General features: G+C 40.8%; 1 protein-coding gene across 6 annotated transcripts; it reads right to left on the bottom strand.

Moving 5' to 3' along the window:
• Positions 1-1,587: 1,587 nt before the first annotated feature.
• On the bottom strand, positions 1,588-14,158 carry CGGBP1 (CGG triplet repeat binding protein 1). Of its 6 annotated transcripts, none has more exons than XM_035115871.3 (4): positions 13,983-14,158; positions 8,500-8,553; positions 7,362-7,502; positions 1,588-6,591 (listed from the first exon to the last, which is right to left on the bottom strand). In XM_035115871.3, exons 3-4 carry the CDS (start codon positions 7,365-7,367, stop codon positions 6,073-6,075), a joined length of 525 nt encoding a protein of 174 aa, XP_034971762.1. In that variant the 5' UTR covers positions 7,368-7,502; positions 8,500-8,553; positions 13,983-14,158; the 3' UTR covers positions 1,588-6,072. The 6 variants fall into 6 exon arrangements, with proteins under 6 accessions (XP_034971762.1, XP_034971761.1, XP_034971765.1 ...); XM_035115870.3 differs by having other exon boundaries at positions 13,909-14,121; XM_035115874.3 differs by lacking the exon at positions 7,362-7,502 and having other exon boundaries at positions 13,983-14,109.
• Positions 14,159-14,352: the final 194 nt, after the last annotated feature.

Below are 14,352 nucleotides of genomic sequence, written 5' to 3'. Positions count from 1 at the left end.
AATGCCCACACCAATGGGACAAGAAACTTCACGTCAACCCTATGAGGACTGCACATGCTCAGTAGCCATAGAATGGTGGCAAGCAGTTGCAGAATGGCTTGTTGAAGGAGGGCGTGGCTGGCACCCTGAGCAGGAATACCAATGTTAGGAAGTAAGAATACGTTGCTACATTTTGTTGCCCCTGCCACTTGTACATATAACAACATGACTGAACAGAATTTCACAACACAGATCACTTATGGATATTAAAGATAGATAGATACTTTTGCATTTTTGTTAACACAGAGTTAAGAGATCGTTTCTCTCACCACTGTTAATGCCAGTGAGGTTTGCTCTAATTTTGCCAAGCCAAATTAATATTTATGGCTAATGCAGATTATGTCCTTCAGCAATGCTTGAAACTATAAGGAAAAGGCTGCAGAAATTGGGGCAGCTGGAGGAGGAAATTTCTACGTCCACAGCCTGCTCTTGATTTCTTAAATCATATATAGGAAGTTTTGTGGGAAAGAGGGGTCCTTTAATCGGGTTGAAAAATCTTTTCTATTTGTTATTTTAGAAGTTTGCTCACTTAGCTTATCATTGTCTCACATGCAAGAGACATCTGATAACCCATGGGCTTATTCTGCAAAGGTATCCCAACTATGAAATACCCTCCCCCTTGGCATACAATTGGCACCAGCTCTGATGAATCTTTGGTGCCATTTGAAAACTCTCCTATTTCAGCAGGCTTTTATGAGAGCTTAATTATCTTGGACTGGTTTTGGTCCCTCTTGCTGCCAATGACTCTGTTGTGATTTTATCTGCTGCTCTTATTTCTAATCGTGTTTGTCTCCAGAGCCACTTGCTTTCAGTTAAAGGTGACATTCCAGAATATTTGTGTTGTTAAAACAGGCTTTCCCCAATATGATGCCCTCCAGACATTGTTGGTTTCTTAACTCAGTCCTAGCCGATACGGCCAACGATCACGGAGGGTACGAACTGGAGTCCAACATTTGAAGGCCCACAAGTTCATTATCACTGACTGAAATGACTTTCTTTTCAAATAAGGAAGCAAAGCCTTTAGTTTAGATAATGATTATGCTACAATATATCACACTGACACATTTTTAGGTGCAATCTTAAACTCTAAGCAGGGCTTCATGGAGTGCTAACTCGACACTCCCAGTGCTCACACCAACTTGAGTGGAATGTGGAGTGGCAAGAAAAAAAACACCCCTTTGCTCTGCTAGCAGCCAGGATTGGATTCTCTCCAATGTCATGACATGATGGTGGCAAGATCCCAGAAGAATCTAGTGGATGCTGTCAAGGATTTCTGCGAGTGGGCTGTTAGTGGTAACATCTGCCTGTTGTTTCGGTGGGCATGTTGGGGGCTCCCTGCCAGTATAGGCTAGCAGAACTAGGCAGGGCTGGGAAGAGGAACATCTCAGCTGCATCCAAACCCCATGTAGCATGGCAGCATGGAGGCCTGGATTGCTCTGTTTTGCCAAAAGAAGTAACAGAAAGGGGGAAACTAAAAGTAGTCAGTGCCACCTCTCTATCTGGCAGTTCTGCTATGTAACTTTTGCTGTTCAAATATGACCTTGCTGCCACTGTTTAAAAACTCTTTATTTTGTAAAGTTAACACAGAACTTTAAAAACATAAAGACAATGAATATTCAACATGCATAAGCAAACAAAAATATCCTAGCAGCAAATTCAAAGATGGAACAGTAAAAAGGGATAGCAAGATTATCCATACAATATATATCTATAAATAAATGGTAATCGTTAGCACACTGTTATTTTGTTCCTTATTTCACTCAAGGAAAAAAAGTTATAATGGAGACACAAAATCAGTTTAACTACGCCACTATCTATCCTTGCATGGTTGTAATAGACTATTTTTTAATTTATTTTTTAATAAACCCTTAGGGAGTTAGGGATTTTTAAGTAGCATAAGAACATTTCCTAGTTGGCAGAAACTATTTTTGCTATCTCTTGTAAACTGGACAGGTTAGGTCAAAAGTTTTCTCAATCCATTATAACAATCAATATAAAAACCTGAACTTTTAACTTCATAAAAATGCAGGTTTTGAAATTTTGTGGGAGCCAGTTTTCAAAAGACAATTAGGTATGTCTTGACAACTATATGAAGAACAGTAACACCTTGGTTTGGATTCATACTTACAGGGCAATCCAATGCATTTCTACTCAATATATTGCTCCACTGAGTTAAGTGTGAAAAGTTAATCATGACCTAAGTTCCATTAACCTCAATAGGAACTAAATGCAACTAATTTAGGTTGTACTCTAATGCACACTTACTTGAGAGTAAGTCCAAAGGGACTCACTTCTGAGTAGACATGGATAGGATTGAGCTTTCGGCCTGGATTCAACCCATTATTAGCACCCTCCATCTCCAACCCAATCTGGATGGTTTGTACAACATGTTAACATCTGATTGTGAAGGATGCTTCAGTAAACGTATGCTCTTTCTCAACCAGATACTCCTTTTAGCATTAAGAAAGCTTAGAAACATTTCTGTCTCACAAAAGAAGTATTGTATTCAATGGAGTCTAGAACAACAACAAAATGATGGATTTCAAGTTTCTGCTCTATGTCAATTGACAACATATGAGCAGCCAAATCCTATACTTGGAAGCAAGTCCCATGAATTCAACATGACTTATGTTGAAGTACGCATGTACAGGACTGTGGCTTTCAATAGCTATTCAAAAGCCAAATCATTTTTAGGCAACTACTCAGACCAATCTGTAAAACATATTCCTGTGGCTAGGTTGCTACTAGTTACTTATTTCAGTTCAAAGTTCTACATGCACAAATAACATGAAAATAACGTGTGCAAAGGTAAACTATCCATTTTATGCTTACAGAAGTCTGGCTTTCAACAATTATTTTCATTGGTACGGTCAAAATAGTGATTTAATATCCTAAAGAAAAGGAATCTAATGTTACTTCTTTCCATGATTTGTACCAGTCACCTGGATTAATGGCATCATGGTGCAGCTTCCATTCTTCTACATAGCACACTTATGCACAGTCTTTTCACTTAAAATGTAATGGGCCAAACAAGAACTGTTAAACCGAATGATAGCCAACTACCGGTAAATGTTGGTGGACTACAACTCCCATAATCTCTGAACCTTAAACCATTAAGGGTTGGTGGAAGTTGGAACCCAACAACATCTTGAGGGAGCCAAGTTAGGACAGGGGTAGTTAATGTATTTTGTGGTGAGATACTAAGTTTCAGAAGGACAAGGCAATTCATGGATCACCACTCTGTACATTAATTGAAAGGGTGGAAATGCACACATACCGCCCCCCTCTCTTTGCTAGCATTTCCTTGTGCTCTACAAATAGAAGAACCAAAGCAATACAAATATCCTAGGAGTACAGCACATGCATTTCCCACTGCCATGCACAACAGGTACCTACTCCCTTTCTGACATCATATAAGGAAGCCTGGAAATGAAGTACACATATATTAATGGCACAGCATTAAGGTCTCCTATTTACTAATTCACTAGAATTAGTAGATAAGCAAAATGAAATGAAATGAAATCAGGTTTGTTTGTTTTTTTAAGAGAACTACCCACTTGCTCCAGCAGTCCTCTCCGACCAAGGTGGATTACTGAGCAATGTTTCTTTTTAAAAAATATAAGGTATCTGAAATTAAATGAGAAACATTTTCAACAGAATATCTGCTATGGACCCAAACAGGACATTTTTCTACTCCCAATTCATTATTATGAGCTTTCTTCATAGGCAAGGAAGCTGATCTAATCGTAAAACTTGACGATGGCCTGCCTATGAAACTGATGCACCAGTGTCACCAGTCCAACAGAGTAACACATTTCTTTTTAATGCTGCACTAGAGTACTGCACCTCTGCATAAGAGAACTATTGTGCAGGAAGTCTATACTGGAACACACATTCTGTGTGCCAGTAACTGTTTTTTATTCTGGAACTGAATATTAAGGCTGTGCTCCTTTGTTCAGCTACGAGTTAATTAAGCTTAGGGCTGATTAGGTTCAGCCCAAGAAAGAAAATCCCAATGTTCTCCTCCATGCTGCAGATGTAACATTAGGAGCAATACGTGGGGTTCTATTGGATTCTTTAAACAAAATATCAGAGTACTTTGGCAACAACTGCAGTGGCAGGAGGAAAACAGAAAAGGGAAAAGGCAGGTGGGGTGGGGGACACGCAGAAGCTCCTCCCCAAATATATGGAAACCTATAATAGATGAAACCTATGCAATTTCATACAAACATGAGAGCAAAAAAATGGATTAAATATGGATAATAGTGTTTTTCATAAGCCAAGCAGACCAGATCCTGGGCTATATTCACCAATTCCAAGCTCAACATGGCATTGCAGATCCTGGGTAATCTCCAACGTAAAGACTATATGCCTACTAGAGTAACTTGGGTCAATTGATTTAAATGGGTCTACACTGGTGAACACCCACTTCCTCTGCAAACTCTATGCAACTTTTCAACGCAATATTGCCTGTGTGACTACGTCAAAACCATCCAGTGGATCTGCATGTTCCTTAAACTGCTTATTCTGCTCTCTTATCTGTTTGTGCAAGAAAGGAGGGGAAAGTGTGGGGAAAGAAATGGACCCATCATTTGATTCCAACCAGATGTCTATGGTGAAGTTTCGCATTCTTTTCTATTTGATTTTGGGATTTGCATGCTAATTAATAATAATAATAAAAACAGGCCAGAAACAGCTACTTTGTTTCCTTTGCAATTCCACCAAGAAAAAGTAAAATGTCTGGGGCATGATGCTTTTAAAAGTTATGCATTTAAAAGCTCAAGCAATAGGAAAGACAGTTATGGCAAACTCTCCCATTCTAATAAATGGGAACCAAAAGTGCTTAACTGTGGTGGGATCAGGAATTACTGTTAGCTAATGCATGAAGAAATATTTTAGTCATGAATTACAAATTCCTAATGATGCTTTGTTCCTTGGAAAACATTTCATTAAAAAAAGAACAGACAGTGAAGCAAAAGGTATCAGTAGCTCTAGGAGTTCGTATTACACAGACCTAAACTGTGCAAAGTTCAAAAACATGAGATATTCACGTAGATTAAAAAAAAAACACCTTTTTGAGCCAGCTTTGAAATTAAACAGGGAGAAATGGAAATGCACATTAGACAACTTCTCTTTATATCCATTATTTGCAAAACATTGCCATCTACAGGCAGCTGACTGTGTAACTTTACTCTAACAGTCCTGTAGCTTTCCTCTGATCTGTAGTATAATAGGGATGTGGGGAAACTGCCACTTTAATTCTGTGGAGTATGTCGTATATTCGTGCTTTCGGGACTGTGTACGCAAAAGGGATGCTCAGCAGAATGAGAATCGAACAGTAGATGCTACTCTTTGCTTTCAATGGGATGCACATCTACATCCTTTCAACCCTCAACAGCTAGGCAAGAGTTTGCACATCCAGCCACCAGTTAAAACTTCTCCATCCAACAGAATGTAAATCACATAGAACGAGACAGAAAGTGGGTTCAGGATAATAGCGCAAACCAGAAAAACGGAAACATTTGCATTGGAAATCAAGCCTGCAGGATTGCTGTGGCATCACTAAGTATAGCTATGCTGGAGATAAATTTATGCTGAAAATAAGGGGCACGCATATTGGGCACATATGAATACATGTTAAAGCCAGAAATTAGACTATTGAGTTTGACCATGCCTAATTTGATCATTTGCAATTATCAGGTAATGCAGGAGGATGAAAAGCGAGCAAAGGAATTTTTCTACAATAATGATTTAGCACTGGACTGTACAAACTCAGCAACATGGCACCTTTCTGCCATTTCCCCCCACTCCCACCCCCTTTCTCAAGGAGCTCAACAACATTTTAGATCCAAACTCTTGTAATACTAGAGTCACCAACAATTTGTTGCACACTGTTGCGTTTTGCAGTAGATTGTCATTTTACAATACAAAAACCATTACGTAACATTGCATGTGCATGAATATAAAAATAAACCACGTCACTGCTATGCAACTGTTAATACTCCACACTTAGAACCAAGTGGCCTCCTCCACTCAGTGGTCTTCAGACTTGAGAAGCTGGTGTGAATACCCATCAGGCAAGTAGGTTTTTCTTAGCTGGTCTGCCTTGGGTATGGAGTTCCCATTCTTCACGTGGCGAGAGAGGAAAGCTCGCACAGCTGGGTGATCAGCCTTCTCGAGGGGAATGCTAGCTTCCAGAAACATTTTTACAAAGTCCTGGACAACACCGGGCTTCTCTGTCGGGGCTGCGCTGTTGCACTGCAAAGAGGCAGTCAGAGTTCGCGGTTTCTTCCTGACGGTTTGCTCCTCAAACTCCCCCTTGCGTTTGGTGTGCGTTTTGGATTTGAGATGGTCATTGATGGCGGACTTGCGAACATGATTCAGGACCACATTGCAGAATGTGCAGTACAGTTTCCCCCCGTCTTCATACAGTTCACTGCCAAATTCCGTAACGCGATCCTGAGGAGTCACATACAAAGCGGTTTTAGAACGGCTCCGGGAGGGAGGTGGCTTCACGTCAAATCGTTCCATTGCAGTCTTCAGTAAACTGATCTTAAAACAAAAAACAAGATAGAGTATTACATATATGTTCACCCTGTGCAGTCTCCAGTAAACAGCAGGATTTGTTTATTTGGGTATAGCTGAATACCAGAATGTTCAGTCACAAGAACGTTCCTACACCAAGAGATACAAATGCCGATTTCTCTACTAGTCGACTGCAGGCAAAAATGTTGTATTCTGTACAAGATGATTATACCACACTGTGGCATTTGTGAACAACAGCAAAATTATTATGGGAAGGTTGTTTTTAAAGAATATGGGCTGTATGCATCTAAATAGTTCCACTAGCGCACTGACTTTTATCTACACAACAGAACTTCCTACAGTCTCCTCTCCCTGTGCTCCTCCTAAATCTGTTTCAGGTTTTCCAACTCTCTGGAGCAGAATTATGGGGTGAGCAGGAAGAGGAGAGGGCAGAGAAATTACATTGCACAGCCAGAAGTCTTGCACTAAAGGGCCTATTTAGTTGGATACTGCCCTATGTTTATGTAAGAGACAGACATGTGTAAGTCACATGTTGGCCCCTGGCACTGATGACTGGCCCAAGGTTCTCGTTAAAATAGAGTTTTCATGATTTTTAAAAATAGATTTGGGAGATGTAGCATATAAATTAAAAAGCATATAAATTATAATTTTTTGGAACAAACATTACTGCAATGTACAGTAATTTGCAGCTATCTTGTTCATGAATATGATGCATACTTCCATTATTTGTAACTAAAGTTATGAACATCAGCTGCAATTCCCAGTGAAAAACGTACTTCCATGGTGTTATCACTGCTCTATCAGGTGCTCCAGTTCCACACACGGCTCAGGTTTGTTACGGAGAGGCTAACTTTCACAGAATTATAACTGGGAACCTAAACTAACTGAAGAAGCTTAAATCCAACTCCTGCTTCCATCTGCAGTTGAGAAAGAAAAGGGCACGTCACAGTACTTTAAAACATTTGAATGAAACGGCTTGCATAGTATTTTACTTCCACCAGCATAACAGTTTCAGATATCTCTAACACTTATGGTCACGTTTCAATATTTGTTTTACATGGCTGGCCTTATGGCTGTTGCAATGTTTTGTATATTTGAATATACCATCCTAAGAATCTTCTCAGCTGAAATGTGGAATACCAACAATAACCACCTTCATGGCAAACATGTGCACTTCAACCAGATCTTATTATTTTTATGATAAGTGGTTTGTATGTAAATGTTTGTGAGATATATTAAGGTAATATTAACAGTGAAGTATAAAGCCCAACTGCTTGTTCCAGTGCAAAACTGAGTGGAAAAAGATTTATTCATTTATTCATATAAAAGTAAATAGGTTTAGTTTCAAAATATTACTTAGATATATGTTTTGCTATATTTGTAGATTGCCCTGATGATTGAACTTCTTGTTTCCAAAACACCTCAGACAACAATGGAATATTTTTGGCGCTTTGATAACTTTTCCTTTGTGGTTTATTCCTGCATTCACTATCTCTCCCCATTTTTATTTTTATTTTGGTTTTGAGCCTTAAGAGAAGGAAATGCAGAAATGCCTTAAAGCACGGTGATAGTGGGCAGAATCAAAGCACAACATCCAGTCCATTTCAGATGGATTAGAATTAAATTCACAGCACCCTAAACTAGGCAGACATTTTCAGTATTTAGAGACATTGCTACAGTGCTCTGATAACCCAACCTGATTTTTGCTATGATTTCAGAAATGCAGTACTGCCGCTAAGCAGAAACACATTTCCCCAGTATGAACAATTACTAAATGAATATTGCAAAATTCCCAATTATGATCAACTACACAACTAGCATTTTGTATTTATGTTATCACAGTCAGTACAATTTGATGCAGGTATATGCAGAAGGAAATCCTAGTTACTCTGCTGCAATCCTATATACACTTACCTGGAAATAAGCTCCAACAGATGCAATTACTTTCCTGAGTAAAGTAGGATTGACCTGAAAGTAAAAATTGTCCTCTCATTATCTATGGAAAAGTAAGAGTAATCTCCTAATCTTGGTTCTCTTGCTATTCCCCCCCCCCCCCCGCCCCAATCCCCACAACCAGAAAATATTTAATAAGATTAAATGTTGAATGAGCCAGAAAGGAGTGGATGGGAATTGTCACAATTTTTTATATTTATTTTTTTTTTAAATCATTTATTTTCTTGAACTGAGGAAGCAATATATTATTTTGAGCAGATAGGATGAACTGATATTGCTCATTGGTAACAAACTAACAAGCAAAATGAACTGACAAATCACAAGCTTATCAGGCAAAGAAGCTGTATCCCTCTTTGAATGGTAAAGGGTGACACCTAGTGGTTGAATTCTATCAAGTTCCCTATTGCCGTATAAGAGGAGGCCATTGTCAAGTCCGGCAGTGTAGCTGGAGAAATTCTACTTGCTACACAGAAGTAGCAAATTGGAATATTCAGTTGCTGTTTGGATAATCATTTTTCTTGGAATAATAAAAGTGGATTCAAGCTGAAATGGGATGTCTGTTCCAAATTCTGCTCAACGGCACTACTTACTTATTCTGCCTTTGAGAGAAACCACTTACTGAGAAACCTTTCCAAAACTTATGCAGACGATCTATTTTAACAAACTCCAAATGCACTTTTTACTGTCACTTGCATTCAGCTAATGGGGAGGGGGGGGGCTTTCCTATCTCAGGTTCTCAAATCTAGGATAATCCTGCATATATCATGAGATTCACAAGGCAAATACAAATTTAAGAATTTTTTTTTCTTCCAGTAGCACCTTAGAGACCAACCAAGTTTGTCAAACTTGGTTGGTCTCTAAGGTGCTACTGGAAGAAATAATTTTTTTTTATTTTGTTTCGACTACACGGCTACCTACCTGTAACAAATTTAAGATATACTCTAGGACCCGCTCCTGCCCCAAACAAACTTACATTTGTAGATACCTAATTCACTCCTTCTCACATACTAAACAATTTCATAAAGCCATTTTTCACCATCCTATTGCCAAATTACTGATTAATTAATTAATTAAGTATTGAATTTCTATCCCAGCCTTTCTCCTGAAAGAGCCCAGGACAGCAAACACATCCACAATTCAAAAACAACACTGTCAAAACACTCCAAAACCTATTACAAGTGAAAACATCTAAAAACAAATTTCAATTAAAAACAATATTTCATCCAAAATAAAAAAAATTCCTTCCAGAAGCACCGTAGAAACCAACTAAGTTTGTCATTGGTGTGAGCTTTCATGTGCATGCGCACGAAAGCTCATACCAATGACAAACTTAGTTGGTTTCTAAGGTGCTACTGGAAGGATTTTTTTTTATTAAAAAAAATTATATTTTGTTTTGGCTACAGCAGACCAACACGGCTACCTACCTGTAAATATTTCATCCAGTACTCTTTAGTCCAAAATTTAAAAGCAATGGAGACAGATGCACCTCACTAGAGAGGGCATTCCACAAACAGGAAACCTCCCGCCAACCTAGCAGTTCGAAAGCACGCAAGTGCAAGTAGCTGTGACGGTAAGGTAAACGGCGTTTCCGTGCGCTCTGGTTTCCATCATGGTGTTCCGTTGTACCAGAAGCGGTTTAGTCATGTTGGCCACATGACCCAGAAAGCTGTCAGTGGACAAATGCCAGCTCCCTTGGCCTGAAAGCAAGATGAGCGCCGCAACCCCATAGTCACCTTCGACTGGATTTAACCATCCAGGGGTCCTTTACTTTTACCTTAAACAGGGAACCACCACTGAAAAGGCCCTATTACCAGTTAACCCCAACTGGGCAGCTCCCGGTGACAGCATTACCACCAAGTCCTCACCAGCCAATTCTAGGGACCTAGATGGTTGATATTAGGGAGGGTGCTCTCTTAGGAACTTGGGTCCCATTTATATGCCAATACTAACACCCTGGATGCCAGTAATTCAGTGGTAGCCAGTGCAGTGCTTTCAGGACTGGTGTCCCATTGGGCTGCCTCACTTACCAACCTTGTAGCCAAATTCTGCACAGTGATAATCTTCTACTGTCCTTCTTATGCATGATTAACCTCTCAAAATTTGTAAATCCTGAAATCACCTCAATTGAGTATTTCTATCACTTAACTCAATTTCTTGCACATTGAAGAGACTCCACTCTATAATTCCTGGAATACTTAGCTCTCTGATATCTTTGTAGCTTTTGACATCATTGGCCATGGTGTCCTGGAGAAACTCGAAGGAGGCACTCTAATGGGATGGTCCTGCTCCTACCTGTAGGGTCCTTACCAGAAAGCAATCGTAAAAAACTCTCAGCAATGTAGCTTTTAAGCCAAGAGTCCATTATGTCTCACTATTCAACATCTGTATGAAATTGCTAGGAGTTGTCATCCAGAGACATTATGTTGGTGACATGCAGTTCTATTTCTCCATTTCATCTGAATCAGGGAAGACTGTGAAGCTGGTGAACTGGTATCTGAAAGCAGTGATGGGCTAGGTGGGAGTCACAAAACTGAGAGGTGCTGTAGGTGAGCAGTTCCTGTGTCTGGAAACCTGGCTCTGGGCAGGGTTGCATTCCCCTTGAAGAAATTTGTAGATTTGTAGTCTGGAAATACAGTACTCCTGGATTCGAATATGTCTGTGGCTAAGAGTGTTTAAGACCAGCTTATGCCAGTTTGCAAGCTCAAGTCATCCCTGGCCCAGGATAGCCCAGTCTCAGTTGTCTATGCTTTGGGGCCCTCATGTCTGGACTACTGTTATTCACTGCTGTAATGTGGGATGCTGGAGGCTGAAGCTAGTGTAGAATTTGGGTGCCAGGTTGGTCAGTGGGGCAGTTCAATGGTGTCATGTACCCATGTCAGAAGGAATTATCCTAACATCATACCCTATCCTCTGCCGAACATGAGCTTTTTCAATCTCTCTTGCTCATTTGCCAGAAGAGCTCAGAAGACGTACACAGCAGATCACTTCATCAGTTGCCTGTGCATGCCCTAAATGTGGTCACTCAAGGTCACTTAACACAGATTAACAATGCATCTTCATCATGTTGTCATAATTACAGTGGCTACCAAGAATTATTTCACCTCTTTCAATGTCTGCTTATGAGTGGAGTGAGAATTTTAATCTGTGCGAGTACAAAACTGGGAAATTACTCTATACGAATTAATCTGGTGCATGCGATTTTGTGCAGACATAATAGCCCAGGTGTAGTAAGAATGGTGAACTGAAAAAGAAAAAGCTGGAAATGGTAGAACTTTATCTAATGAGGGACTACAGTCTAGTCACTGGTTCCTGGGTTAAAGCAAATGCCATAGAATGTCCTCATTATTCTTATCCGAGGCTTCCATTCCCAGATTTAGCAAGTGCACATTTGCGGAACAGTTCCTCCTCATGTGTTCCTGGAAGCCATATTTTCTGATTTGAAAGCCCTGTCCCAATTCCTGGATATCTAAGGGAGCTTGTGGTTACTTAACAGCAAGGGCAAACTTGCTGTTTAGTCCACACATTCTGTGGCTGAACCATGTGTGATCAAGGTGTTTGTGCTATAATGATACCACAAAGCTGGGTATAAAGGTGTTTGTTTTTTGATGGTGGATACTGATATGAGTTGCAACTGGGCAGCAGCTATAGGATAGGTACTTATAAAAACTGAGAATCTCTGATCCATTCCTTGTTATTTTTGTTGGTTTTTTGTTTGCACATGAGGATGCCACAATATATTGAATTTATGCTCTCTCTTTTTTACATTGTAATCTGCAAGCTACGGTGAGGCAGTGTATTTTTGTGATTCTAGTAGAAATCACTTGGTTTTGTGTCTTAAACTGTATTTTCCAGAATGATGCTGTTGTAGTGTAGAGCATTAGGTGAACTATTTATTATGCTGTACTCTCAGTTATGCCTCGAAGATGGATGGGACGGTGCAGGTGGGAAGAGAGTCTGACTTTAAGCAAAAGAGCAGCCTTGTCTCAGACGTGCAACCAATGCCCTGGACCTGCATTTTTGTGCCACAGCTTTGTCATAAAATGCTAGATTTTCATGTGTGCATGTGTGGGAGAGGGTTCCTTTAATTGTACAGTCTGTCAGTATAGGAATGGACTATAATAAATGGTGGGTTTTACAGATCCAGCTGTAAAAATAGTATGGATTCATGAGAATTCAAATGTGAGATCTCTATTTCTAGAGCATGAAGGGCAGGAGATATTATTTCATGGCATAATCTTGGGTCAATATGTGAGTTGTCACCAGATTCATTTGGGTGTTTGTCTGTAATAATAATCATAATTTTGAAATTTAAAAGATTACAGTGTTTTCCTCTTCGCACCAGCTTTGGTTTCACCGGTAAATACTACGAAAGGGTTAGTGAAAGAATCAGCTTTTCAGGTAAAATACAATTCATACATTTTCCTATTATCAATATTGCTATGAGAACTAGATTGTAAAACAAGATGCACAGAATCCAGGCCAGACAATGCCTTAACAATTGTGAAAAGCCTAGAACCATAATAGTACTGAAGTCTCCAAGATAAGCCAAAACTAAGTGGACATCAATAAAATTGAAAGCTGCCCTGAGGAAAAAAAAACAAAACACCTACAATCCATACTAATGTATCTCAGAGAGACTGTGCAAGAACAAATACTACCCTGAGCTCTCAGGAGGCAAAATATAGTATACATAGTGCAGAAGCCCCACTAAGTTCCCTACACCTTAACTTCCAGAGAAGTGTACTATATCAGATTACAGCTTTACAGTTCAAACTTAGGCAGGTTACTACTGTTGACTTTGAAGTATGGTAATTCAAATACATTCAACAGAGCTTACTCCATGCATTAGTACTATACGCATAGGACACTAGCACCTGGATCATCACACCAGTCAGTGGACAAGGACCTCCTGCAAACGTTTCCAGAACTGTACCCACCAATAAACGCTCCATTATGATACCTCACCAGGAAAATTTGTTGTTGTTGTTCTCCGGTGAATTTTACGCCACCACAGTGCCAAACTCTTTCTCAGTGGCTCTTTAGAGGTTCCACGTTATATTTCCCTGTGCAGATTTTTCTTCACCAGATACATTTATGCTCCACAATGGCTTCGTCTTAACGAGAAGCCCCAACGTGTGCCCCCCAACACACCTCCTTCCTAGCCCCCCCCTTTAGTAGTCTACTCGCCGCTTCCAAATCTCAGGGGTTCTTTCTCCCTCGACAGAATTTCCTGCGCCCCCTGACCCGCCATTTCCCAACACCCCCATCTTAGCCACCCCTTTCTCCATACAACCCCAATGCTATGTCTCCCCGCCCAGGTGGAGATGGGGGGCATTTCCCTCCCCCCCCGCCGCCCAACCTCCTTCTTACAGCTCTTGACAGCCGCCTGCTCTGTCCCCTGGGGGGGTCCGGGGCTCAGCTTCGACCTGCCGCTCCGCGCTTACCTTCCAGGTCCCGCGACAGCGCGGAGCAGACTTGGCGGAGCCGCCTACCAGACAGATAGACAGACCGGAGGAGGAGGGAAGGCGGGAGGGGGGCGGGAGGGCGGTTGGACAGAGCTGCTTCCTCTCTCCGGCTCAGCCCAAGGGGGCGGGACTTACCCCCCAACAACACCGCCGCCAATCAACGCGTCGGAAAATGGGAGAAAGCCCATGCGAGAGGAGGGAGGAGCGAACGGCGTACTGTGCGGTTCGCGACGAGGAGAGTGGCAGGGGCTCGCGCCAGTCGCTGAGGAGAGGAGGCGGAAGTCGAGGGGGGATGGCGCGGCCCACTCACAAGGGAGGAGGCGGAGATTGTTTACTTTGAAGGATGAAA

Source organism: Zootoca vivipara, chromosome 4 (assembly GCF_965207765.1).
Source record: "Zootoca vivipara chromosome 4, rZooViv2.hap1.1, whole genome shotgun sequence".
In the NCBI taxonomy this organism is placed as follows: Eukaryota; Metazoa; Chordata; class Lepidosauria; order Squamata; family Lacertidae; genus Zootoca; species Zootoca vivipara.
This window is presented reverse-complemented; position numbering and strand designations above follow the sequence as displayed.